This window comes from Ascaphus truei, chromosome 6, assembly GCF_040206685.1.
Source record: "Ascaphus truei isolate aAscTru1 chromosome 6, aAscTru1.hap1, whole genome shotgun sequence".
NCBI lineage: Eukaryota > Metazoa > Chordata > Amphibia > Anura > Ascaphidae > Ascaphus > Ascaphus truei.
Window position 1 is genome coordinate 94,741,589 of NC_134488.1, and position 27,611 is coordinate 94,769,199.

The following is a 27,611-nucleotide window of genomic DNA, read 5'->3' on the forward strand; positions in this document are numbered from 1 at the left end:
TGCATTATAAAATGTCATTGGAAGACCTGATTCTTAATTATATTATAGAGGAAGAAGCATCCTTCAAGGATACAGGATGCTGCTATTGACAATCCTCAGGTACCAGTATACTAAGCTTTTATTGATTTATTTAGCGATATACCTCTCTAATCTAAAAAGGAATATAGAGAATAGAGATGACTTGCAAGGTGACAAGTTTAAAACAATATTTCTAATATCGATCAGGACTAAGGAAATGCATGCAACAAAAAAATTGCATAAGTATCCATTGTCAATTTCTTAAACAAAATGCCCAATGTAGCTACTTCCATACATAGAGCACTTTTAGCTTTATTCAGTAGATAGAATTGTCTTGTTTACAGAATTTGAACTGAGAAGCTATTCATTTTAATGCTGGTATAATTTATGTTATGTTAGCTTTCAAGAAAAAAAATTCTAAAGAGCAAATAACTGTATTCAGGTTAATTATTTACACAATGTTTGCTTTAAATGTGCCCTGAACCTCAAAAATACTTACATCATACTTTTTGATTCCACTGTGAATATAGTATGACTGTTTAAATGTTACAACATGTTTGATTTTAAAATCTTAACGCAACTGAACAGAACATTTTCTCATTTTGTTTAGGTCAAAATATTAGGATTTATATTAATTTCCGTTTTGAAGCAGACAATGTATATCTTCTAGTAGCCATAAGTTTGTAGTTTTAATGTAAAAATAAATGTATTATAGATACATACAGTATAGTGTATACTATCTCCATGATAGGTTTATTATATATATATATATATATATATATATATATATATATATATATATATATATATATATATATATAACAAAACAAACAATTGAAGTAGCGCCGCTAAATTACCAGTTAATTGTAGATATTAATAGAAGAGACAGTAGCTAATATGGTATGCTTGAAGGGGTAGCTAGATAGGGCTAATACACTAAGATAAAGACTTTAAAAGATACAATTAGCAATACAGTCTCTTGACAAAACCCTAAAGGAAAAAATTGTAAAAAATCTAAAAAATGTATTTAATGAAAAAATATATAAAAAATGTCAAAAGATAAAAATAAAAATAAAAAACCTTCAATACATAAAGTCCTGTTCCAGTGGAAATGTCAATGGTTTCTTGCAGCCCGTTCCAAAGGGATCACCAGTCCCTAGTGATATCTGGAAAAAAGAACAAAAAAGAAACAGGCGCACACCTAGTGCATTACCACAATAAAATTGTATTAAATGAACATAAAATCTATCAAATGGCCACTCACAAAGGTACAGCAAATAAAAGCATTTATGAGATAGGCTCTCATGTGCCTTGCAGCTCAATCACCAGCATCCGTCTGCAGTCAATGGCGTCGTCACGTGGATCGCCTTCGTGAACCGGAACCGGAAGAGGGATCTTTCACCTTCAATGCTCCATATCATTAGTCCCTCCGTGAAACGGGCACCTCAGATGTAATATGGATAAGTTAGCAAGCCGGGAGAGCAGCACACAGGAGCCAAAAGTTCTCAATCTATCTGCATCAATGTTTGTGGGCAAATGGCGGCCGGATTCTAGCCACGCCCTACGCGTTTCGTCATCAAATGGCGCCATTTGATGACGAAACGCGTAGGGCGTGGCTAGAATCCGGCCGCCATTTGCCCACAAACATTGATGCAGATAGATTGAGAACTTTTGGCTCCTGTGTGCTGCTCTCCCGGCTTGCTAACTTATCCATATTACATCTGAGGTGCCCGTTTCACGGAGGGACTAATGATATGGAGCATTGAAGGTGAAAGATCCCTCTTCCGGTTCCGGTTCACGAAGGCGATCCACGTGACGACGCCATTGACTGCAGACGGATGCTGGTGATTGAGCTGCAAGGCACATGAGAGCCTATCTCATAAATGCTTTTATTTGCTGTACCTTTGTGAGTGGCCATTTGATAGATTTTATGTTCATTTAATACAATTTTATTGTGGTAATGCACTAGGTGTGCGCCTGTTTCTTTTTTGTTCTTTTTTCCATATATATATATATATATATACAGATAATTTTTACCAGATGTTGGTCCGGAAAAACGAGACAGCACACAGCCAGGGAAATCCAGAAACTCTGTATTCAGAAGAAATACATGGCACTGCATCCAACGTTTCGGTCACCCAAATGTGACCTTCCTCAGGGATGCCCCTGAGGAAGGTCACATTTGGGTGACCGAAACGTTGGATGCAGTGCCATGTATTTCTTCTGGATTTCCCTGGCTGTGTGCTGTCTCGTTTTTCCGGACTAACATCTGGTAAAAATTATCTGTTCATGTGTGCATATGGGATAAGCATCAGTGGATTATCAGTTTTCAGTGTGCCAACTGTCCTTTATATATATATATATATATATATATATATATATATATATATATATATATATATATATATATAGTTGTACAAAGTGTAGGCGATTAAGAATATCATGCAAATTACAAGTGAAATAGGAAAGATCTTTTATTTTTGGATCTCTGTAGTGTGAACATGTATGTATATTTACTGATGGCATATATGCTAACCATCAAACTAGGTACAATGTACAAATGATAACAGTGAGGTCACAGAGAAATGGTTATACTGTATATAATATAATATTAATGTTGGATGTCTGATAAAAGTCACAGAAATATGTCACTTTGCTTTAGAATTTGTCTCTTAAATAGTGTAATACTTGATCCTTTTGGTTACTGTTCTGCAGCGTCTCATTGGACTGGCTATTGTTTGTTTTTTAGCTGGGCTATCACCAAAGCTGATGCTGACTGCAGGTTACCCTCAGCAAATCTGCCCGTTTATGAAAAGGAAGGAGACATTATTTTTGGAGGACTTATTCCAGTGCATCTGCGTCCTGGCAACATCAAAATAACCTTCACAGAGAAACCTACACCAGTGAAATGTGACAAGTAATGTAGCGTGTCCTAATAATATTAAACCAAATGATGCCTTTGTACACATTGCTGTGTATATGTTATAGCTCGCAGTGTAATAATTAATCCTCACTAAGGTTTAAAGTCCTGAATTTCTTCTGAATAAAAAATATCTTTATTATTTCAGTTTATTTCATTATTTAACTTTCTGCATAAAGTATACATTCAATACGGTGTAAATCAAATTTGAAAATGACTTGCTAAATATAACTATGTCATGAACCAAATTATTTTCAAAGGACTGCAACATATTAGAGGATTCCATTTATATCCCAAACTCACATACTGTAACCCCAGATTCATTAAGCTCAATTATGGGTTAACGAACCCACACAGGTGTTATCTTCCATTCTAGTCACTGGACGGTATGCGATGTTCACAAATAGCAGATCTTGAGGCCAATATTTATTTTTTTATTGCCATTAAATGCTTTACTTCTCTGTCTCTTTAGACTTTATATTCAACGTTATCAAGAAGTCCTAGCCATGGTTTATGCCATTAATGAGATCAATGAGAATCCAGAACTTCTGCCAAATATCACTTTGGGCTTTAGGATTTATGACTCCTGCTATAAGGAAACCCAAGCAGTTGAAGGGGCAATGATGATTTTATCAGAGATACAGAAGGCAATCCCAAATTACAGGTGTGAAAACATATCCAAGCTGGTAGGGTTAATCGGAGATCTTCAGTCCTCCTCTTCCCTCGCAGTGGCAAGAATTTTGGGACTTTACCGGTTTCCCCAGGTAATTGTAGACATTTGTACAGTACTGTAACTTGACACTAGTAAAATGTTTGCTAATTATTAGTTGAAAATCGAGACGGGCAAAATGTTCACAGAAATTTAAATCCACGGCAGGTTTTCAAGTTCCTTTAATCCTCTGGATCAGTTTCACAAGGGCAGATTTCAGCAATACAGAGAAAAAATTTGCTGCAACACTGCAAGAGCTGCTGCCCCGAATAGCAGAGGTTTTGGGTTCTGATTCTGTTGGGCCTGACAGTACCCCCTAACAGTTTCTTAGGATCTGACTTGTGGAAATCCTTTCAGGTGGGGTGTGAGTCATTTAAAAATACTTTGCATAACTCCCAGGGTTTCACCTTTTTGAGCACAAGTTTACATTTTCAATTTATTGCTGATTGGATATAGATAGTTGTGTTGCTCACAGCTGCTGCAGTTGTAGAGAACATAGTGGTCCAATCTCAGTTTCCAAGAGTCATCTTGAACGTTTTCAAGATTTCCCTAATTAACTAATCTAATTATTAATAAGGCATCATGCTTAGGTATGAATCGTACAAAAGTTGGACCTTGTTGAGATCCCTTGAGGATGGAGCTTGGACAAGCCTCATGTAAAATGTTTGTATTTCAATATATAGAAGTTTGCAAAGAGCATATGATATCAGTATTAGGGTCCAATTCCAGCATAAACGGTATGTTTCAATGTTATAGTTAAGATCATACAAATTGAGTTATTAAATATTTTCCTATGTTTTAAAGCATTCTTCTTTTGCCGCTATGGTGATACTTGATTCATTGAATCATTTAGCTGCCAGACAGGCCTGCAATGCACTGCACAGAAATGCATTGTCGGCACCTCTTGCAATAGAAGCTACAGTACAATAGTGTTGCTACAATTTGTTGTAAATACTGCTATAAATGCTGCTACATGAAATCCCCACATGTTTCAGCACGGAGGGAACTGCAAAGGGCAAAATTTCTGCTTTACCAATCTAAAGAATACACATTTATGCTTATTTCAGATAAGCTACGGATCAGCATTCGCAGATCTAAGTGATAAAATCCAGTTTCCTTCCTTCCTACGTACAATGATAAATGATAAAACACAATCTTGGTACTTCCCCAATCTGATGATTCATTTTGGGTGGACCTGGGTAGGAATCTTGGCATCCGATAATGATTTTGGACTCTATAGCAGCGAATTGATGAGAAAAGCTATTGAAGCAGCAGGGATTTGTGTAGCATTTTTTATGAAGATATCTGCCCAACACAGCAGAGATCAAACTCTTTCAATTCTTCAGGTCATCAGAAAATCAACAGCAACTGTTATTGTAATGTATTGTTCTTTGCCAGAATTGATACCTTTCATGCAAGTGGCTACGGCAGAACATTTTACTGGCAAGATCTGGTTTGCCAGTGGCAGTTGGATGGGGTCTCCTATCTTTTCATACAAGGAATTCTGGGGAACATTAAATGGCACCATTGGAATAATCCTTCCTTTAACAATAATTCCAGGATTCAGAAAGTTTCTCTATAGCATTCACCCATCCTCATACCCAGAGGATATATTTATGAAAACATTTTGGGAAGAAGGCTTTGGATGCTTATGGCCTAAGGAAGATCACAATCAGACTGCATCAGAAAAACTAAGCCAGGGGTCAACCCCATATTGCACAGGCCAAGAAAATCTTGAAACATTAGAGAGTTTGGGTTATAATGAAGAAAAATCAAGATATGCCATGCTAATGTATAATGCAGTTTATGCACTGGCACATGGTGTCAATGATATGATTTCATGCAAATCTGCCTCCTCCTGTTTTAACATCAGTAGATTGCAACCCTGGAAGGTAAGAAATATTTGCAACTATTTGTATACAGTATTTAAATGTGCTGTCCGTGCCAGTAGGGGCAATGTGGTTTCTATAATGAAGGTTAAGCCCGGCCATTGCCCCTACCTGTCTTAAGGGATACTCAGGAGTTAATATACACACAAATACCCAACAAGCTCTGAGAAATCCCAAACATTACCACATAATATATATATGTATATAAGTGTCAAAAGGAGTGCTAGTGGGCGTGGCTATACAACAGCAAAAACAAACAAAAATGCTCAAAGCTACTTCCAATGTGACAAAAATACAAAGTGTAATACCTACATATTCTCTTAAAAAATGGTCATTTAGTTTAACCCTTTGGCCAAATCATTGTAAGCCTGCGAGCCACATCAAGACAAACCCTGTTCGCAGGTCCTAACACTCCCTGGGTTAAAATTATTGTAAACCTGTATAATTACAGTAAGAATGATCTACATTGGATCTGTCGTAACCTGGCAAAATAAAACTGACCTGCAAACTTGGAAAGTGGGGAGGGGCAAGCTTAAACCTTGGGGGGAGAGGGCTACCACCCTCCCAAAAGCAGCTGGTTATGAAAGATCCAATGTAGATCATTCTTACTGTAATTATACAGATTTAGAAGAATTTTAACCCAGGGAGTGTTAGGACCTGCGAACAGGGTCTGCCTTGATGTGGCTCGCAGGCTTACAATGCTTTGGCCAAAGGGTTAAACTAAATGACCCTTTTTCAAGAGAATATATAGGTATTGCACTATTTTTGTCACATTGGAAGTAGCTTTGGGCATTTTTGTTTGTTTTTGTTGTTGCACCCTCAGGAGTTAACCCAGTATCTCCGTGTAAAATGGGATTTGATTTATGGATGTCACTGATTAGATTAGGATAAATATGTTTTTGTGTGAAGGGCTGGTAATTCACTCAGTCAGCTTGCAACAAAGAGTTAGGGTCCTGCTATGCAGTATGGAGAAGGTGAAGTGCTTCAGACAGTATTAGGAGTTGAAGAGGTGCTGACTCAGGTCTGGGGAACAATGATTCTCCAAGTGTAGCTATTGTCCAACCCAGACTCTGAGGCGACTATTTCTTCGGGAAATATTGGCTGGCATAGAGAACCATTGCAAGTCCCGTAGGCACAATTCTCATTGGCTAATTTGAATTTTCCACTCCTCGACAAGCCCACCCTGTTGGCTGTCTTAGGCTGTCTTAGAGGCACAGTCATCTCCCACATCCAGAATTGGTCCATTCTTGTCGTAGCATAGTAGTTCTCATTCAAGGTTTGTGTCAGAGACACCAAAGTGAGGCTTGTAGTTGAAATGAGCAGGCTATTTGAACTTCTATAGTGTAATTATCATATCTGGACTACTGCGGTACCCAAAGCGGACTGAGAGAGTGGAATCTGCCCGATTAAGCCTTGGAAGCGGTGTTTCGCACCTAGTTGAGTTCAGATTCCCTCCATATTCCCTGTTTTGAGTGAGTTTGTACCAAACTGTTTTTAATGTTGTGCCTTTTTTCCTTGGTAGAAATAAACTTGTTTTATTTACCCTCTTTCTCTGTCTTGTGTATGCGATCCCAGTGTTATGTGTCCTGATCTCCAGTGACACTGCCTTGTCACATTTGTTATATCATGATCAAAGAGATCACAATGAGGACAATAGCTAAGGAGATACAGTATGTACTGTAGAGTGTATACGATTGTATAATTTATAAGTGGTCTCTTTTATTGAACAGTATTTTTAATTATTTAGAGGGGATCCCTAGCAGTGAAGCTGGAGGAATTGTCATATAATGTAACTAGGATGTATTGAGTGTGTGTGTGGGGGGGAGAGATGAGGGAGGAGAGAGACTGTGGGAGAGAGGAAGTGGGAGAATGAGAAGGGGGAAGTAAGAGAGGAGGGGGAAGAGAGCGAGAAGAGGGATTGGGAAGGGTATGAGGGTGAGGAAAGTAAGAGAGGAGAAATGGGAGGATAGTGAGAGAAGAGGAGGGAGAAAGAGTGAGAGGAGAAGGGGAAAAGAGTGAGAAGGGGAAGGGGGAAGAGTGAGAAGAGAAATGGGGAAGAGTGAGAGAAAAGGAAGGGTAGTCAGGAGAGGAAGGGGGAAGAGTGAGAGAGGAGGAAGGGGCGGAGTGAGAAGAGGGATGGGGAAGAGTGAGAGGAGGGAGTGAGAGATGAGGAAGGGGGAGGAGTGAGAAGAGGAAGTGGGAAGATTAAGAGGAGAGAGTGAAAGTGGAGGGAGAGAGAAGAGTGAGAGTAGAAGGGGAACTGTGAGAAGAGAAGGGGGAGAGAGCGGAGGGAGGGGAAGGGTAAGAGAGGATAGCGTGTGTGTACAGTAGATGTATGTATCATGTATGTGTTTGTGGAGGCAAATTCATATTAATACTTGTGCAGCAGCTCTCAAAATAGTTTGTTCAAAGAGTAATACAATGAAAGGCTCTTGTTCCTTGAAAGGTTTCAGATCCTGGAACTAGGAAGAATCTGTGCTTCACATGATCACTGTTTTTCTCTCATTCTGTAATGATAAAGAATACTTATGAGTATATTCTCATGTTTCAGACAGGTCCACAAACCTCCCTTACCCCACAATCACACAGTATACCGCGCACCTACTGCAGTCAGGGATTCTGGCTGCAGTACATAACGTGAAGTACAGAGCTTGAGCACGCACAGTGTCACATTTCTTACCTATTTTAACAAGGATTCCTTGACCAGGGAGGCTGCAAGGAAGCCCCCTCCCTTCTTTTACCAGTACCCACATAGATACATACAAATAACGACAGACTCGTTCTGGAGGTATAAAAGGCAGCGGCTTTTGTTTATTATATAATAATAGCATAACTGCTAGCCCTGCCAGAATTCTCATTGAATAGGTTAAGTGCAGGGTCAGACAGGCTTGACCTGCTGGTCCCCTCAACCGTAGCCATGCCCATGTGCGTCGGCCATTTTTGCAAATGGGCTGGCGGAAATTCTTCCATCTGCCCTGCCCACTCTCCTCAACCCCCAGAATTTATCAGCCCCGAGACCCATCTGGCAAGGAAAAGCACTCTCACCACCAACTACCGCCGCCTCTGGGTCTATTTAACTCCCCTTAAACTAGGCTGTACCGCAAGACTCACGATGACCCTCTCCACACCCTCCTGTAGCCATTATTAAACATATTGGAACCAATTTCTGACAAGTGTACGTGGTCCGATCTAAATAAGCCATGAATCCTGTAACTGAAGTCCAGGCGTTTAATGACCCATCCCTGGCATTGTGTTATAAAGTTCCCCACCGTCTTTAATGCATGTTCGATTGACTGCACTTGGGACCCATGCAGCCCTCCCCAATATCCTTTCGATTACTTCTGACCAAATAATTGAAATTCCCTCACTAACATCTCAGCCTGGTCGAAATTTGCATAAGTTACGGAACACAAGTCCAGGTTCATGCCATTATTAACTGATGACCCTTCTGTGTAGGATAGGTGCTGGATTACCCTGAAGGCTCCCACCTTTGTCTTGGAAATTATGAGATTAGTAAAATGGGGGGGGGGGGGAAGAGGAAGCAAAGGGGCCTGCCATTTTCCCTAATTCGACTTCCTTTTCCACTTTTTCTCTAGCTACATGTTTATCCTGACCGATTTCAAATTATGTTCGCAATTTGATCCCGTTTGATACTCAAACAGAATTCTGAACCCCTCCTTAAACCCAGCCATAAGTAGCCGGGCTTCCTCCCTATTCAGGTACCTTGCCAGCCATGGTGCCATTGTCCTAACTGTTATCTGAGAAGCCGCCCTTTTGGTCAACCTTTTTGCCCTGTACCCTTACATCCACGCTTGTCCTTCTCAAAACATTTTGTCCTTATATGCTGGCCTCCACACGAGGAGCAGGTGTGCCTGAAACGGCAGTTGTCATAATTCCACCTGGACTCGTTAAATGTCCAACCTACGCCTGGCCATTTACAGGTGTAAACATACAGTGTGTGTATGGTTGCTAAGTAGCCATGCGCCTGTACCTTTGCTGCTCGCCCCGCGAAAGAGCGTAGCCCCCCTCCAGAAATATGCACTAAATTGAGGTCCTTAACATTCCATGATATTTTCCCCTTGTTAGCTTCCATACCCTGTCTGAATTTCTCATCATATTTCCACCAACCCATGCACCCGTGTTGTCGGTATGCGTCGCCAATAATGTCTTGTTACTTAAAAAGTGCTGAACACAAATGTGGTTCTTTTTCCCCCATTACACCTGCCAGGATTCCGAAAGCTTTTTACCAGGTTAACCACTTCCTCTTTCTTGGTGTCACCTTTTTTGGTTGACCTTGCCAGCATTTCCCTATAGATGCACGATTTGGCAAGCGCAAAAATAAAGGAATGGGAAAGAAGGGTTAGTACCAATGCTTGGTGTGGTTAACAGCCAAACGGTAAGATAACAGTGAGGATGAGAAAACCAGGAGGGAATGGTGAACACTAATCATAAATGCCACTCACACGGCCCTGTGTGGGTGCCTGCCCATCACAAAGTGCCACGTCTCTCGTAGGGAACCTCTTCCTTGGTAGCTGATGGCTATATGAATCTCAGAGGGAATGGAGAAAAACCATAATTGGTGTATGCCCGTGAGTGGGGACAGCAGTGGTGATAGCAATGCAGATAATATAATAAAAAACCTCTCACACGGCCATGTGTGAGTGACCGCCCTACACAAAGTAACCAGTCTCTTCTGGGAAACCACTTCTTAGGTGACTAGTCTTTTAGATAATCTCAGAAAAAGATGATAGAAGATCGCAATTGATGTATGCCACTAGTAGGTGACAGCGATACTGCACATATTGTGAATGATAATTAAAACTACACTCACGTGGCCATATGTGAGTGGGGGGCACTCAGAGAAATCCAATCCTCACTGCCTGGTGATTGGTAATTAGTCCTCTGGTGTCACTTGTTCACATAGTGTTAAATGCCAGAAGTGAAAAACAAAGTATTTATTTAAAAAACAACAGAAAATATAAAAAGCAATAAAATGCACAAGATGCCAAAAAATGGGCATATATAAAGATGACTGCTGTACTAATGGACTCACAGCAGCTTTCCTCCATCAGAACTAGAACCTGATGAAGCCTAACAGCGAAACGCGTAGTTCTGAGGAGGATTTTTGGACACAGTGGGCCACCGTAGGCTAACCAAGGCAGCAGTTCGTCACCAGACCCTCCGAACGCGGAAGTCAGGACACACGCCGAACGGATCGTGGAACCCTTGCAACGCTAAAGCGGGTGTCATCCCCAGACTGTGGGCGCCCTCATCACTTGGGCCACGTGTCTGCCCATGTTGTGGCGTAACCACCTTGTCCACTAACTCTCCCTTGTCTGCCCATCCGGCTTTGTCCGCTCGCCTGGCCTTGTCCGCTCCATGCATGAGTGCATATATCTGCTGCTGGAACCATCCTTCCTCGTATTTCTGCGCCTCTACAAGTAGTTGAATGGTTCTATTTTCAAAAGACCTTGCTGCTGGTAATATATGAGAGATGATGGCTTGTGTTTATATTGCTATTGAAGATGAGCACTGTATGTGTGATAATTGTTATTTTATTGTCGTGCGTGTGTAGAGATTATTGCGCCGTCGATAGAGATGGTCATGGATCCAGGGAAAATTGAATTGATCTTGAACAATGTACAATTCCAACTGCAATAAACAAAAAATATTATGTTATCATTGGACCACCTTCTATCTCAAACCCCAACATACCAGAAAACCTCTGTAAAGCATTATCACCACCAGTTATGTTAGTGCTGGCCTATATTGAACTGAAAACCCTTGCAGTAAACAAAACTATTGTGTTTGCAGATAAAGGTTAAAAAAAAATAATTATATATATATATATATATATATATATATATATATATATATATATATATATGTGTGTAACGGGTATTCCCCCATACAATCGCATATAATGTGTGTGTGCGGGGAACTTAGTGTTACCAGCTGTGGTGCTTTACCTGTTAGGCTCACAGGAGGGCTGAGCTTCCGCCACGGGGAACCTGGGGCATATATATTACTATGAGTAACCGCGTACTCGGTGCAGCGCCTGCACCTGCGATGGCTCCCACCAGAGGGGGGGTGGTTCCTCGCAGGACAATATATTTATATATCACTACACACACACAGCATGTAAACCAACCAATGACTTTACTATTGCATATAATAACCAGGTGTCCTTCCCTAAAAGAGACACTACTACGGCGTCTCGCAGGACGCAACCTCCTCCCACCGGGTGATCCCACCTTGTGTCCAGTGACCCCACACAATATGTCCCTTTAAATGATATGGATGTGTGTTTGACTGCGCAGCCACTAGTCCTGTGTGAGTACTCGGTTGGTGCATTTATAACGATACCTGCCTGGTGCGGCGGCACCTGGCTTTAAAGGATCTTCTCAAAGGATTTGACGAGCTCCTACACGGCATCCAGGATCCACCCGCGTGGTGATCCGTCAGGGGCGATCCCACCCCAAAGATAGTCCAACTCTCTTTAATGGCGGAGACTTGAGCCCAAGTCTCTCAGCAGGAAACGCAGCGTCCGCTGTGTCCCTAACAAGCAAACGGCTAATGGGGCAGGGTCCCTAACCTAGGGCCTGTCCTTATAGCACTCAGCTACTGGAGACTCACGGCTATCTGGGGCCTAGGGGAATGCTGGCCTAGTGCAGGGAGTCACTGACTCCTGCACCCTACCTCCATCCCTTAGCTGCTCCGGTCACCAACTGAACTAACGTGCTGCAAGCCCGCAAAATGTATCTATCCCTGAGCAGGGAGATACTGTAGCCCTATTGGCTCCCTGGAGTCATGTGGCTCTGCCCCTATGCACCCTGGGGGCTGACTGCTCTTGGGAGCTATTCTCCCTGCGGGGGCCCCGCGCGCGCTTCCTTTGCACATGCGCAACTACATAGAGGATGGCGGCGCCCTGCTCGGGAACCGCCGGGGACTCTGAGATGCCAGAGCGCTCCCTGCACTAGCCCCCACCCTCCAGAAGTACCGGCGGGTTTGTCGCATGACCATCGGCAGCGGAGGTAAGAGGAGAGGGGTCGTGGGACAAGGGGACCTGGCTACATCATAAATATATATACAGTGGTTGACAAATCACCAAAAAATCTACTCGCCACACAAAAAAATCTACTCGCCACCTAGTACCAAACGTGTGCTGCTTGGGCCAATATTTACTCGCCCGGGGGTTAAATCCACTCGCCCGGGGCGAGCAAATGTATAGGTTTGTCGAACACTGTGTATATATATATATATATATATATATATATATATATATATATATATATATATATATATATATATATGTATGTATATATATAACAAAACGAACAAACTTTTTTTTTTTCAGGTATGTATATCTATATATCTACTGTATATTTCTGAAAGCACTGTATGTCTGCATGGCCTGTGTTCCTCAGGCCAATGAGATTGCTCCCTTGGCCCGCCCGCCCCCACACACCTCTCATTGGCCTGAGGCGGAGTGACCACACACACACACACACACACACACACACACACACACACACACACACACACACACACACACACACCCTCACTCTCCCCCGTCAGTCGGACCGCAGCTCACCTTCCACACACCCCTCCCCCCCTCCCCTCTCCCGGTGCCCCTCACTCTCTCCCCCACCTCCCCCAAACCGCACGCTCCGCAACATCCCCAGCCGCACTATCACGTGCGCTCCCGGATGGAGGGGAAGTGCGGGCCGGGCCTCCTGCACTCCCCCGGCCTCCTGCACGCACTATCACGTGCGCTCCCGGACGGAGGGGAAGCGCGGCCCGGGCCTCCTGCACTCCCCCGGCCTCCTGCACTCCCCCAGCCTCCTGCACTCACCATCACGTGCAACGGCTCCCGGACGGAGGGGAAGCGCGGGCCGGGCCTCCTGCACTCACCCTCATGTGGCACGGGTCTCCTGCCCCAGCCTGCCACTCTTGCCCCCCCGCCAGCTTCCGAACCCACCTCCTGCCCCAGCCTGATGCCACGGGGATATCCGTGCCAGGAGGGGAACCGTGTGCCTCCAGGAAACACCACCCAGTCAAGGTAAGTCACCCACCGTCTCCCACTGTCACCCAGTCAAAGTCAACCACCCAGTCACCCACACACCCACACATCCAACCACACACCCACCCAGTCACTCACTCACCCACTTTCACTCACTCACCCACTTTCCCCGTCACCCACTTTCCCTCAGTCACCCACTTTCCCTCAGTCACCCACTTTCCCCCAGTCACCCACTTTCCCCCAGTCACCCACTTTCCCCCAGTCACCCACTTTCCCCCAGTCACCCACTTTCCCCCAGTCACCCACTTTCACCCACTCACCCACCCACTCACTCACCCACTCACCCACCCACTCACCCACCCACTCACCCACCCACTCAGTCACTCACCCACTCACCCACCCACTCAGTCACCCACCCACGCAGTGAGCCAAAGTCACCCACCCACCCAGCGACCCAAAGTCACCCACCCAGCGACCCAAAGTCACCCACCCACCCAGCCACCCAAAGTCACCCACCCACCCACCTAGCGACCCAAAGTCAAACCGACCCAAAGTCACCCACCCACTCAGTCACCGACCCACCCACCCACTCGGTCACCGACCCACCCACCCATTCAGTCACCGACCCACCCACCCACTCAGTCACCCATCCACCCACACACTCAGTCAACTGAGTCACCCACCTAGCTGTCAAGGGGGGGGGAAGCCCAACCCTGTTGCCCGCCCCCCCAAAATTACATCCCGGGCAACGCCGGGTATATCAGCTAGTATATATATATATATATACACATTCTGGACATGTCCTTGGTTGTATGCGTGTCAAGCCATGTAAAATTAACAATGAAATAGTGATAATTTGTAGAAACATATAAGGTTTGTCTCCTACAAGGGTTATTATTAACATAATTAAAGCTTTGTAATCTTGTATTTTCTCCCTGCATAACATTCCCTTGCTATAGGCGTGGGACTGTGGTTGCCATGTGGCTGTTGACTCCTCCCCTTTGTATCACGTTGTACACAATTGGCACAAGGAGTGGATGGGGGAAGGGTGGCCGCATGGAACACATGTTGTCTGATATATTGTATATATTAACTTCTGTGCTGTAACAGCTGAATTTGTTAACACAACTTTCTCCCTTTCTTATTGGCAGGCAAGCTGCCCTAGTCCAGCGGTCAGAATGTTCCTTTAAGTTAACCAAAAAGAAACACACCAAAAACAAACACAAGTCTCTAGGGAATCAGAGGGAAGTATCGCTTCAAAGCATTAGTCTCTCACCATATTATTATTTCAATGCATCAGTCACAGTTTTGAGGCCTATTCTAAGTTATAATTTATTTGCACCTCTGCAACACATTACTTTAAACTAACCACATAACAAACACGTCTCCACATGGAACACCAACATAAAGATCAATCCTCCTTTTCTTAATCTACACAGGCAAGTCCCTGAGCTCAACAGATTCCCTGGAGAAACACTCCACAGTACAAGTTAATGCACATACCCCCTGCTATATGTGGGAAAGGGGGGGGGGAAGTGGGGGAGTCTGTGCATCCACCTTATTTATTCCCTGAACAAATGCAATGCTTCCAAGATGGGGGATGGGGGGATACTTAAAGCCCCATCCGCCAGTTTTTTTTCCTCATTCAGTAATGATAAAGAATACTTATGAGTACAGTTGATTCACGTTTCAAGCAGGTCCACAAACCTTCCTTACCCCATAATCACACACCTTTGCGCGTATATTGCAGTCAGGGATTCTGGCTGCAGTACATTACATGCAATACAGAGCATGAGCACGCACAGTGTCACATTTCTTACCCATATTAACATGGATCCCTATATGTTTATTCCTGCGCTTTAACACAGTTGTGTCATGGGTGCTCACCACAAACAAGTACCGGACCGCTGGGCTGAGGCGGGGATATGAAAACACCGACCTAGGCCGCAAAGCCGGGTCCGGGTTGCGCAGCTCGTGGTTGTGGGTTGCCGGGTCCAGGTAGGAGAGTGTAGGATCGTAGGAGGTACTTGCCGTATCAGGAATGGAGAAGTCAAGAGTAGTCAGAGTCCGAAGCCAGGGTCGAGGGTAGGAGAGAGCAGAAGTCGATGGGAGAGCCGAGGTTCAAGGGTACCAGAATTCGGGAGTCTGGATACAATGCTGGGGTCTAAGTGCAAGGAGACAAGACGATACAGAGAAGTGGCTTGTAGCAAGCACAACTAGGAAATAACTATGCTCAGCAATCAGCCTCCGGCTGATTGAACTAAATACTGGTGAGAGCCAATGAGAATACTCAGGTGGTGAGGTCACAGGTAAGTGGACCGCTGATAGGCCGAGGCTGGGTGCAGGGCAGGTGCTGAGGATTCCAGGAGATTAGAGAGGGCAGCAGTATATATGTGTGTGCGCGTGCGCACCCATGAATGAGGATCAGAGCTGGGGCGGCTGCCAGGAGGTGCTGGTGTGCATGGTTGTCTGCCCTGGCGGCGTACGCAACCCGCAGCCGGAGCGCGGGTCACCACCGACCGGGAGGGGATGGCGATCCGGGAGCGGAGTTCACGCTCCTCTGCGACGGGAGACGAAGGCACGTGAGGAGCCGGGAGGAGAGGAGCGCCGTGGGAGGTAAGGGACGCGGTACCCTTACAAGTTGTTACAATAAAATGCATGTATGGATGGAATTCCAGGGGAGCGTCATCGTATTTCCCAAAAAAGAAAAAAGAGGTGGATGGTGTAATACTATTAAGCAATGTGTTAAATTTCAAAAAAGCTTCCAAATTCCTACTCACAAGCGCAGCAGGAAAATGAGCATAAGTGCCAGGTAAGAGTTATAGTGTTACCCAGTCTGGAAGTGTGGTATATGGATCAGCAACCTCGGAGAGAACAGAAAACAACCATAGTGCAGATAAAAATGACAAGTTTATCACATATGAGATCACAAATGGAGGCTTACGGCAAATCGAAGAAGTAACAGCATTGGATAAATGGGTCTTTACTGCGGCGCAGCTTTCCTCGCCCGGTCTCACTGCAAACAGCTTCCGCGTGCGTCACTTCCGGAACGTGACGTCACAGATCGACGGAACAGCGGACACCAGAGATCCCTCTACTTCTCTCCTTCTCCAAGATGGCTGACAAGCCCAACTCAACGCGTTTTGACGTAATGACATCTTCATCAGGAGCACTTATGAGTACAGTTGATTCACGTTTCAGACAGGTCCACACACAGTTGTTACAATAAAATGCATGGCCAGAAAACATACAGTCCAAAAGGACAAAACAGATGTTTCATCCCTTTGGGGCTTATTCTAAATCAGCTAAAACGGCTGATAGAATAAGAATAAGCTAAGAGTGTGATGGTTTATTGGGATCCATGTTAAAGTGGATAATGGGACAAAATGACGCACTATGGGCCGGATCCACAAAGCTCCATTAACTCAGAGCTCATATATACTGTTATGAAAATCAGTTATGGATGTTATGTTCCCAAAGTTTAACGCAAATTCACAAAGCTAATTGTGTGCGAAAAAAACAGCCGTTAGTTCCAGTATCTCATTAGCACAGGTTCAACAGCTGTTAAATTAGCTTTAAATGTCACTCAGGGGAACAGCTGATATACATGGGATTTATGCTAATTTAACTAATTACAATATATTTGGCATATCCATATCAGTTATTAGCATATATCCCAGATATCTGAGGTGTGCTCCTTTTTGTGCAAAGGTGTCCCTCCACATGTTGTATTAAGGTGTGTTGGGGGGAGGGGGATGTCTATAGGACTTGGGATAGTATAAGAATAAGACTTTCCTTCCCTCCCTTTATCCCCTAAAACCAAGAGAGCTAATGCCACCTTTAAGTATACTCTAAGTAACACTAAGTAAATCATTAAATCCTTGTGTTAACTATAGCGGAGCTCTGGGGATAGCGGTTGTTAGAGGGAGCACCTCTTTTGAATATTATTAGCACTAATGTATTTTTTAGTTAACGCAAGGTTATGGCTGAAAACAACATTTAATACTGTGTTACCGAGCTTTGAAGATACCAGTTGTCCAGTGGCATAATTACAGCATAAATGGCCCCTGGGTTTCTCACTTACCTGCCGGCCCTCCTCCCGTGGTGTCATGATGTCGCTCGTCATGTGACAGCATGGTGTTTTTGGAGGAGGGATGCTCTCTTACTGAGGTCTTGCTCTCTCTCCCGGCATGAAGTTTAATTGCGCTGTGGAAGAGTGGGGGGCCTCTGTAACCGCTTAGGGGTTCATCACAGGTCACAAGGGAGGATCTTGACTCCCTTCGGCTCCCCTTAGCTGGGGTCCCCGGGACATGCCTGGGCATCCCAGGCGGTAGTTTCGCCGCTGTCGTTGGCTTACATTAAGGCTGCGTTATGTCAATCAAGAAACTCTGTAGATTTGGCCCTTTGACTACTATTGTATGCCATTACCCAGAATCCCTGGCTGCAGTGGAACAACTGTATGCTGTGTGATTATGGGTAAGGCGGATTTCTGGACCTATCTGAGACATGGAATATGCTCATAAGTGTTATTTATTATTCCTGTATGGTGGAGGGTTTCTGTCATGTTTTACTATCCCTAACTTTCTTTCTCATTCAATTGCATTACTGCTTTATAAACCCATGAAGATCATTAAGTAGCTACATGAAATATGGGAGACCTGACAACTTTAAAATCTCATATTGATAACATAACTGAAACGTTAGCATTGTAACTATTACAACAGTGAAATAAATACATTTCTTTTCTTTACAGCTATTACACTACATAAAGCGGGTGCGTTTTAACAATAATGTTGGACAGGAAGTGTACTTTAATGAGTTTGGAGAACAGTCATTACGCTCAGAATATGTAAACTGGCAAGCTCTCCCTAACGGCACAAGTAGATATGTCAGTCTTGGCCTTTCCATGGAAGGATCTGAGTGGGGCGTTACAAGAAGTAATAACACTATTTTCTGGAGTGGAGGCTACACAAAGGTCAGCAAAATTCCTTCTGTACTGTGCATACATTATCATTGTGATATATATATATATATATATATATATATATATATATATATATATATATATATATATATATGTAGCCATGTTTAAAAATGGTATACAGTGCTCTCTCATGCTGGCAGTAAACCTGGTAAGTATACAGGATTCTCAGCATCAATCATGGAGGTTTGCCCTCCCACCCTGGTGAGGTGTCATATGTACACCAGGGGAGTAGTAACATACTTGGTGTCAACTTTTAGTGACACAAGAGGTGTGGCTATTCCCTAAGTTATATAAGACACAGCACTGCCCAAAGTTAGTAGTTGAAGAGTATGGTTCTTTAGTAAGCAGTTTAAGGTTAATCAAGGTCTGCAGCAGTAAGGCTGGCAGGCACAGAGAGAGTGTCTACACTGTGTCCAGGGACCTGGCACAGGTGGTTATCTCCCTGAGGGGAGAGGTGATCCAACTCCATTGGGAGGGCAGAATCTTCTAAAAGGCAGAGCTGTGGAAGAATGAGCGGCTAAGCTGACCGCTGCAAGGTGCAGTCTGCCTGAACCTGCAATAAAGATGCCCTTATTCACCAAAACCCTCATGTGTGAGTGTGGAGTTACACAGCAGAGGAAGGCACCAAGAAGGAGTCCTCATCAGATCCATCTCCCTGCGAACGCAGAGGTCCTGATGAGGTGGAGGCGCTGCACTAGATATAGGTAGGACTCAAGCACACTACCTCAGCTGCCTGTCTTGCTGATATCCTCACTAACATCATGCGGGAGACTCAGAAGTCCTATATCCAACAGGTGCACCACCAGACAAATCCATGTAATGGGACCGGTTAGACCACAGGGGCCAATCTGAGATTGGGTGGGTCAAGGAGGGTCCAGAAAAAACGTTACATTTGGAGGTGAGCTGCTGAGATTTGTGTCAACAGGACAGGCTTTTGCTAGGCACACTAGGAAACAGGGAGTGTGTATGCTGCCAGTCAGTGCTGTGTTTGGGATGGAGCCTAGGGGTAGTTAGAGGGCTGATGGAATTGTCAGCTCGCAGGGATGACCTAGGATCCAGGAAGGAGTTAGGTGGGTCTGGAGACAGGGCTACAGCTGTTCTAGTCACCTTGAGGCAGCTAGTTGGTAGGATGCCTAAAGGTATAGCCTGTTAACAAGGGTCAGGAATCCTGGAGAGGGTCTGCGCTAGGCTGGCCAACAGTAGGTAGATGCCCCAGTACTGCATGGAGAAGCCAGAGTACTCTAGCCCATTCCAGACCACTTACCACAGAGCACAGACTGGAGGGAGGAGGACACAGCATACACTGAGAGAGTGAGCCTAGCCTGAGGTAGTACAACACGAGTCAGACTTACATTAGGTACACATAGGTGGTGCATCGGGCATTCTTTATTGCATTGTTATGGCAGCTGCCCCGCGGAGAGGAGCTCTGTGTGCGATAACAGTAAATACTACAGTGAAAAGATGGCGACTGCAAGTATGGAGGATCCGCGTGGCGCGGAGAGTCCAAGATGGCGGACGGAGGCAGATGGAGGGAGCGCACGTGGTGTGCGTTCCACGGAAGAGCGAGTTGCAGAAGGAACTTTTGCTAGCCTGCTGTGGAATGGTGCCAGAGCTGTGGCCGCACCCTTTTGGTCCTGCCTAGGACCGTGGGGTGTTACCCTGGAGGACAGTACTGAGAACATTGTGCTTATGGGCGATTGCCAGACGGCAATTCCTATGCAAAGATCTACCTCAATTGCAATTGTGACTGGCCGGGCGAACCAAGATGGCGGCTCCCGCTTCCATGGGAGACCGCGTGGGCCGAATGCAGGAAAATCTGCAAATGCAAAAGTTGCAGACAGTTGGCCGGGATTGGCGCCAAGAAGAGAACCCCACCCTGCTGGGGGTATGGCGCGAAAGCTGTGGCTGCGCCCTCATGGACAGTGACAGGCTCAGCGCCAGTGCTGGGTCACCCTGTAAATTTGTGGGACCCTCCCCTAATCTCAACCAGGGGGAGTGGTTTCCAGCTGTGCCAAATGAGAATGGAGATAGAGGAGGGAGGAGTTATTAAACCGACCCCTGCCGTTCAGTTGCGAGGAGCTGGAGAACAGGAAAGACCACTGCAAAAAGTGTCTCCTGTCATCAACATGGCTGGTAGAGCAGAGGAAATTGATATCTCCGCTCACCCCTACTCAGCCCCAGGAGGCTTCCTGGTGCTCAGAGCGGGTGGCAAAGAAACCATCATGCCTGTGTATGCAGTATAGGCTGCCGGGTGGTGCGGTTAGCACAGCGGCCAGGTGCCCCCAATGTGGCATCCACTACTTTTGGGCCGTGCAGTCGTTCATATCTGGACAGACCGTGGAGGCGGGTGCGGACACAGCCATGCTGACTGCTGAAGCCCCACGTGCGGCCTGGAAAGAACCAGTTGATCCCGGTGCATGGGGATCGCTCCTGATGATTAAGACGGAGCCGGAAGAAAAAAGGGCCTACCAGCAAGGGGAGAACCTCACCATCGGTCCCCAGCGGGAGTGCCACTCCCTGAGTCGGAGTTCGGCTCCTCGGACGAGGAACAACCGACCCCGACGCCGGTGGAGGAAGCAGCACTTACCTGTGTCACTGCGGAGCGGAGTCTCAAGTCGCCCGTGCAGAAGCAACCGGAAAGGCGGAGTCCCACGGCCGTGGTGACTGGCGGAGAAGCCGAGGAGATCCCATCCCGAGTCGACGGAGCGGCGCCGGTGGTGGCAACGGCAGAGGCAGGCTTATCCCAGGCCCGAGCGGAGCGGAGAGCAGGACCATCACTTCCGGCAGCGGATGTCGTTCTGGAGGAAGAGGTTCTGGTGGTGTGCCCAACCCAAGATGGCGGCGGTGAGTCCCACGAGATTGCCGACGTCACATCCGGCGAACACAGCGGAGCCGGATGGAAGATGGCCGCGTCCTCGCGACCAACCAGTTGTACCAGATCGCCTGGATCCGGGAAGAGCTGGCAGGCCCTGCGGAAGCCTGGGAGCAGTGAGATGGGAGAACCGGAAGGCCAGTCCGATGGCACCGGGCAAGGTAGCGAGAAGTTGCGGGTCGTAGCCCCACGGATGCCGGCAGTGTTTCCCTGTGCCCAACCCCCGGCCATAGTTAAAGCCCCTGCCCCTGCACTTTTTCATATGGGTCCCAATCCAGCCAAGGGTTGTCTGGGGAGTCACGATCCACTTCGGAAGAACGGACTGGGGAGAACTTGGACTGGGGCAAGTGCTTTACGTTAGATGATGGGTCGGGTGGGGGAATGTACACACGACAAGTGTCTTGTTCCAACCAGTGTACCAGTACAACAAGTATCACTAGTAGGCCCAAAAGGTTAGGGTCAAATTCCCAATCTACCGGTACCTCAGGGATATCCTCCGGGTGAGAACTAGAGGACAGTGAGGGTACTGTGGCGGTACCGGAAAGGGCCACAGAGAGAGAGACCAGGTGGTGGGCACCACTGTTTGAGGGGTACAAGGCCTGGCTGGACCGCACTCGGTTTATTTTAAGGAGAGAGGGGGTAGTAGACTACTGGTGGGGAGTAGGGTAATTTACAGAGGAGGAACGCCTAGAGGAGCTTAGGTTGAGGTGGCACGACATTCATACGGGAGTAGTGGATCCCAAGGGGACAGCTATATTCAGGGATCCTGTGGAGCCCGATGAGCCGTTGTCATGGGTGCTGCCAGGCAGGGCAGGAAACGCCAGACTGATCAGGTCTAGCAGGGCTGAAAGTTACCAGGTACAAAAAGTCCCACGGGTGGGAGTATCCCTATGTACCTGAGCCCTTAATGCAGGAGATTGAGGATGGGAGGAACACATGGTTGAGGAAACCATTGAGGAGTACATCATGACGAAAGGTGGTGGGTACGCTGCTCACAAGATGGAGGAGAGGATCTCTCAGCTTATGAGGGTGTGGAGCATTGGGCGTAACGTCTACATGCACCGGGTAGAATACCGGCAAGAGAATGGGCTACCCAGGGAATATAGCATCACCGTTAAGAACATGGCTGGTAGGGAGGTACAGAAGCCAGATCCCAGGCATTATTATTAGGATGATAGACTGGGGGTTCTCCTATGGAGCAGTGCGGTCTGCTGGTCATCAGGCACTGGTTGAGACTGTGTTATTATGTAATCTAATTTATATAATGTGTGAATTGTATTTTGCAGTGCTACCTGGAAGAAGGTCTGACAAATGTAGTTCCAGCCGGGCCGTTGGGGTTCACCAGGGGGAGAATGTAGCCATATTTAAAAATGGTATACAGTTCTCTCTCATGCTGGCAGTAAACCTGGTAAGTATACAGGATTGTCAGCATCAATCATGGAGGTTTGCCCTCACACCCTGGTGAGGTGTCATATGTACACCAGGGGAGTAGTAACATACTTGGTGTCAACTGTTAGTGACACAAGAGGTGTGGCTATTCCCTAAGTTATATAAGACACAGCACTGCCCAAAGTTAGTAGTTGAAGAGTATGGTTCTATAGTAAGCAGTTTAAGGTTAATCAAGGTCTGCAGCAGTAAGGCTGGCAGGCACAGAGAGAGTGTGTACACTGTGTCCAGGGACCTGGCACAGGTGGTTATCTCCCTGAGGGGAGAGGTGATCCAACTCCATTGGGAGGGCAGAATCTTCTAAAAAGGCTGAGCTGTGGAAGAATGAGCGACTAAGCTGACCGCTGCAAAGGGCAGTCTGCCTGAACCTGCAATAAAGATGCCCTTATTCACCAAAACCCTCATGTGTGAGTGTGGAGTTACTCAGCAGAGGAAGGCACCAAGAAGGAGTCCTCATCAGATCCATCTCCCTGCGAACGCAGAGGTCCTGATGAGCTGGAGGCGCTGCACTAGATATAGGTAGGACTCAAGCACACTACCTCAGCTGCCTGTCTTGCTGATATCCCCACTAACATCATGCGGAAGACTCAGGAGTCCTGTATCCAACATGTGGCAGACTCCTGATGAAACCGAGTAAGGTGAAATGCGTAGAGTGATGTTGAGAGAGGATTCACAGCTGTCTCGCCGACCGGAACTGCCCAAACCCGCTGATGTCACATCCGGATCTGCTGGAACGCAGCCGTGAGATGCATGACGAGCAGGGGAGAAGCAATCAGCTAAACCGGATTCGAGATCCAATTGTGTATCTAAATGCCTAATAACTACTGAAACCATGTGAGTGTATTGTCATCCACTTACCATTTTAATACAGTTTTTATACAGTCTGCACTATGTTTGGTTGTCTGTGCTTAACCATTTAAAGAATCCACACTTACACATGTTTTAATTATAAATAGAGCGCCACTATTGACATATATTTTCTTTACACTGATATCCCCACTAACATCATGCGGGAGACTCAAGAGTCCTGTAGCAAACAGGTGCACCACCAGACACATCCATGTAATGGGGACCGGTTAGACCACAGGGGCCAATCTGAGATTGGGTGGGTCAAGGAGGGTCCAGAAAAACCGCTACATATATATATATATATATATATATATATATATATATATATATACACACATATATATAGAATCCAGTGCACAGCCGGCACACCATTTGCAAGTAAATATGTTTTGGTGCTTATCCCATAAAGCAATAACAGACCATACGATACCGGTTGCAACACGACATCAAGGAACAGCACGCAGGTAAGTAAATCATACATTTTCTATCAAAATCAAACGGACGCACGCTGCTGAGAAGCTCCTGACGGATGATAATCTATACACCTTGGAGTAAACGGCGTTCTCAACTACTGGGTCTCGAACTGATCGTGAGATTGCAGAGCGGAGGTGACTGTGGAGTCTTCGATTGGTGCATGGGCAGGTCCCATAAAATGCTTATTTTAATCATACAAATTGTAAGTGTGCATTTGTCTTGTCCATGATTTATTAAAATGTTCATCTGATTTTACACAAGGATCGGGCGCTTTTTCTCTTTTCTTTTTTTTTTTTATATATATATATATATAAATATATGTACAATATTTAGTGACAATCAATACCTCAAAAAGTGTTTCTGGTGAGATATTGTGTTGCACTTGTTACCTTTTCTAGGCCAAATGCAGATGGTAAACGCTTAAGCCAATATATTGCGGGGGAAAAAAACTAGTAATTAATCCCTGAATCTCAAATTCTCCCCTTTATTTGCATCCATTTCAATATATTTAATAGATTGCAACTGTGTTAAATGTCCTAAAGAAACTGAACGTTTCAAGAAAATAACACATAATTACATATGCCAAGTGACCACTGGACAATATGACATATGATGTGTGCATCTGAGTTAGCGATAATGTTTTGTAGCAAGTTGATAATATAAGTAGAAGTCTTTAAATTTGCTTCTCAACATTTTTTGTGATTTTTTCCTAGATTAACCTACATTCTTGCAAAGTTCACATTGCTCGGGAATACCTGAAAATACTTGGGTGTAACATCTTTATCTGATTAACATGACATTTCATGAACTTCCCCAGAATTTTGCATAAATGGCAATATATACAGAGCAATGTGACTTGATGTTTTTTTGCTTCCATGTTGGAATTTGCAATGTACAATGACCCTTAATGCTGGGCAAAAAATGTGCGAACTTTGCCATATTCGTGAAACAATATTGGCAAATTTCACCCGATTTGAAAAAGTTGGTGAAAAAATTGCATATCTCTACATATCATACTGTATCTCTTTTTCTAACTGTAGGTTCCTACATCCATATGCAGTGAGAGATGCCCTCCAGGATACAGGAAAGCTCCTCAGAAAGGGCAGCCAGTCTGCTGCTTTGACTGTATGTTATGTTCAGGAGAAGAGTTTAGTAATGAAACAGGTAAATAACAGTAACATGTGTAGTACTTGTTTTCTCTCACACCTGCTGTATCTTACACATACAGTATGTCTGTGCTACTAACCTTCTGAACTAATACTTTAAATACATTAATATCGCACTACACAGCATGAAGTATCACATTTGTAATGGAGTCACGGAGACATTGACATTATCAATCTACACAAAAAATTACACATACAGAAATTCTTCATCGCCTTCAGGTATCATTTACCATGTTGACTTAAGGTTCCCAATGGCAGCAATAGCATGAATTTTCCACACTGGTTTAATTTCACATTGTCAGGCAGTGCTGAGTAGCTCAATACAACATATGCCTCCAAGCAGACACTCTCATTCCAAGAGAGTTGAGGTGATTTAGGTTAATAAAAGCACAAAGGCTCAGTGAAGAAGAAACTTTTGCTCCAACACCTCATCATAATCAATGCAAAACACTTACAATTCTCTTATGTTAAACATTGTACACCATGGAATATTCATTCAGCATTCAATCATTCAGCATGATTCTTCAAAAGGACATTAAACCTCAGTTCTAATTAAAAATTATCTTCCTTTAACACAATATCACCATTTAAAACAACATTACCCTGGCCATCTCTTACTTGACCAGTTTCAGTGTGACATTAGATGTAGATGGCAATATTCATGAATACAGTGCTTACAGTATAATCTATGACATTTCTCTTCCTTTAGATTCAACACGTTGTATGAAATGTCCTGATGGAATGTGGCCAAATGAAAGGCATGATGGCTGCAGGTTTAAATCCCTGGAGTTTCTGTCCTATGAAGACCCGTTAGGTGGCACTTTGGCCGCTCTCTCAATCGTGGGTGCTCTCCTCCCTCTGAGCATCCTAGTGATTTTCTTGAAAAACTCTGAAACTCCAATTGTCAAAGCTAATAATCGGGGCCTTAGTTATCTCCTCCTTACGGCCCTAATTTTTTGCTTCCTCTGCTCTTTGTTGTTCATCGGTCATCCTCTTTACATAACCTGTATCCTCCGACAAATTACTTTTGGGGTCAGTTTTGCACTGTGCATTTCATGTGTTTTGGGGAAGACCATCATGGTGGTGATCGCCTTCAACTCCACTCAGCCAAAGAGCAACAGACCTGTGTGGCTAAATTCTAGAGTGCCAAACACACTGGTACTTGTGTGCACAGCTACACAAGTGATTATATGTATTAGTTGGATTGCACACTCTCCCCCTTTTCAGAATAATGACAGAACAGCTAAGCTAGGAACAATAATTGTCGAGTGCAATGAGGGAGCACTAGTGGCCTTCTGGTGCATGCTGGGATATATGGGACTTTTAGCCACTTTGAGTTTTGTAGTAGCTTATTTAGCAAGAAAATTACCAGGCAGTTTCAATGAGGCCAAACTAATCACCTTTAGCATGTTGATATTTGGGGTGGTTTGGGTCTCTTTCATCCCTGCTTACCTCAGTACCCGTGGGAAATACATGGTCGCTGTGGAAATATTTGCCATCTTGTCCTCGAGTAGTGGATTATTGGTATGTATATTTATACCAAAGTGTTACATTATCATCCTGAAACCAGAAATGAACAACAAAGAATTCCTTACAGGAAAGAGAACGAAATATAAACTAAAAAGATGATCCACCTCGGTGGTTTACATTGTAACATGTAAATTATATTGTTGTTTCATTTTTCTAAACTAATTTATATATGATAAAATGGAGAATGTATAATGGACAGTCATATTTGTGTATGTCAATAAAGTTACTACAGTATGTGTATATTTAAAACCACAAAACAACACCACTCGACCTCTATTTGTGTTAGTTACTGTAGGTGCACTAGGGAAATTGTGCGTCAACAAGAAAAAAACCCTCAAGGTAGAGAAAAATCCACTAATTGCATGCATATGTAACATGGGTTTCGTAATAATATTTTTTTTACAATAACTTCATATTCATCAATGTCAAAGGAATATCATCCTAAATACATAGTTAACGAACATAACATTAAAATACATCTGTCAAGGGAGACCAGTACTTTTAACACCTTTTTTTTTTATTATTACTTAAATTTTTTATTGAGCATTTTCAAACATACAAAATAAGGTAAACACAACATACTACACAAAAGAAAAGGGAGATACAGTAATACAAATAAACTGGTTGTGGAACAATGGGGAAGAGGAAGATCGGGGAGGGGGGGGAAGAGGTAGCATTTGTACCAATATCGCACTGTATTCAACAATTTAAATACCACATGTATCACTCTG

The 27,611-nt window shown here is 44.6% G+C and overlaps 1 protein-coding gene across 1 annotated transcript; it reads left to right on the top strand.

Annotated features, from left to right (window-relative positions):
* Positions 1–26,979, top strand: LOC142498131 (extracellular calcium-sensing receptor-like). The gene is made up of 8 exons (XM_075606637.1): positions 1–99; positions 2,768–2,935; positions 3,411–3,702; positions 4,715–5,539; positions 16,321–16,371; positions 18,313–18,534; positions 25,225–25,348; positions 26,060–26,979. Exons 1-8 carry the CDS (start codon positions 77–79, stop codon positions 26,977–26,979), a joined length of 2,625 nt encoding a protein of 874 aa, XP_075462752.1. The 5' UTR covers positions 1–76.
* The last annotated feature ends 632 nt before the right edge of the window (positions 26,980–27,611 follow it).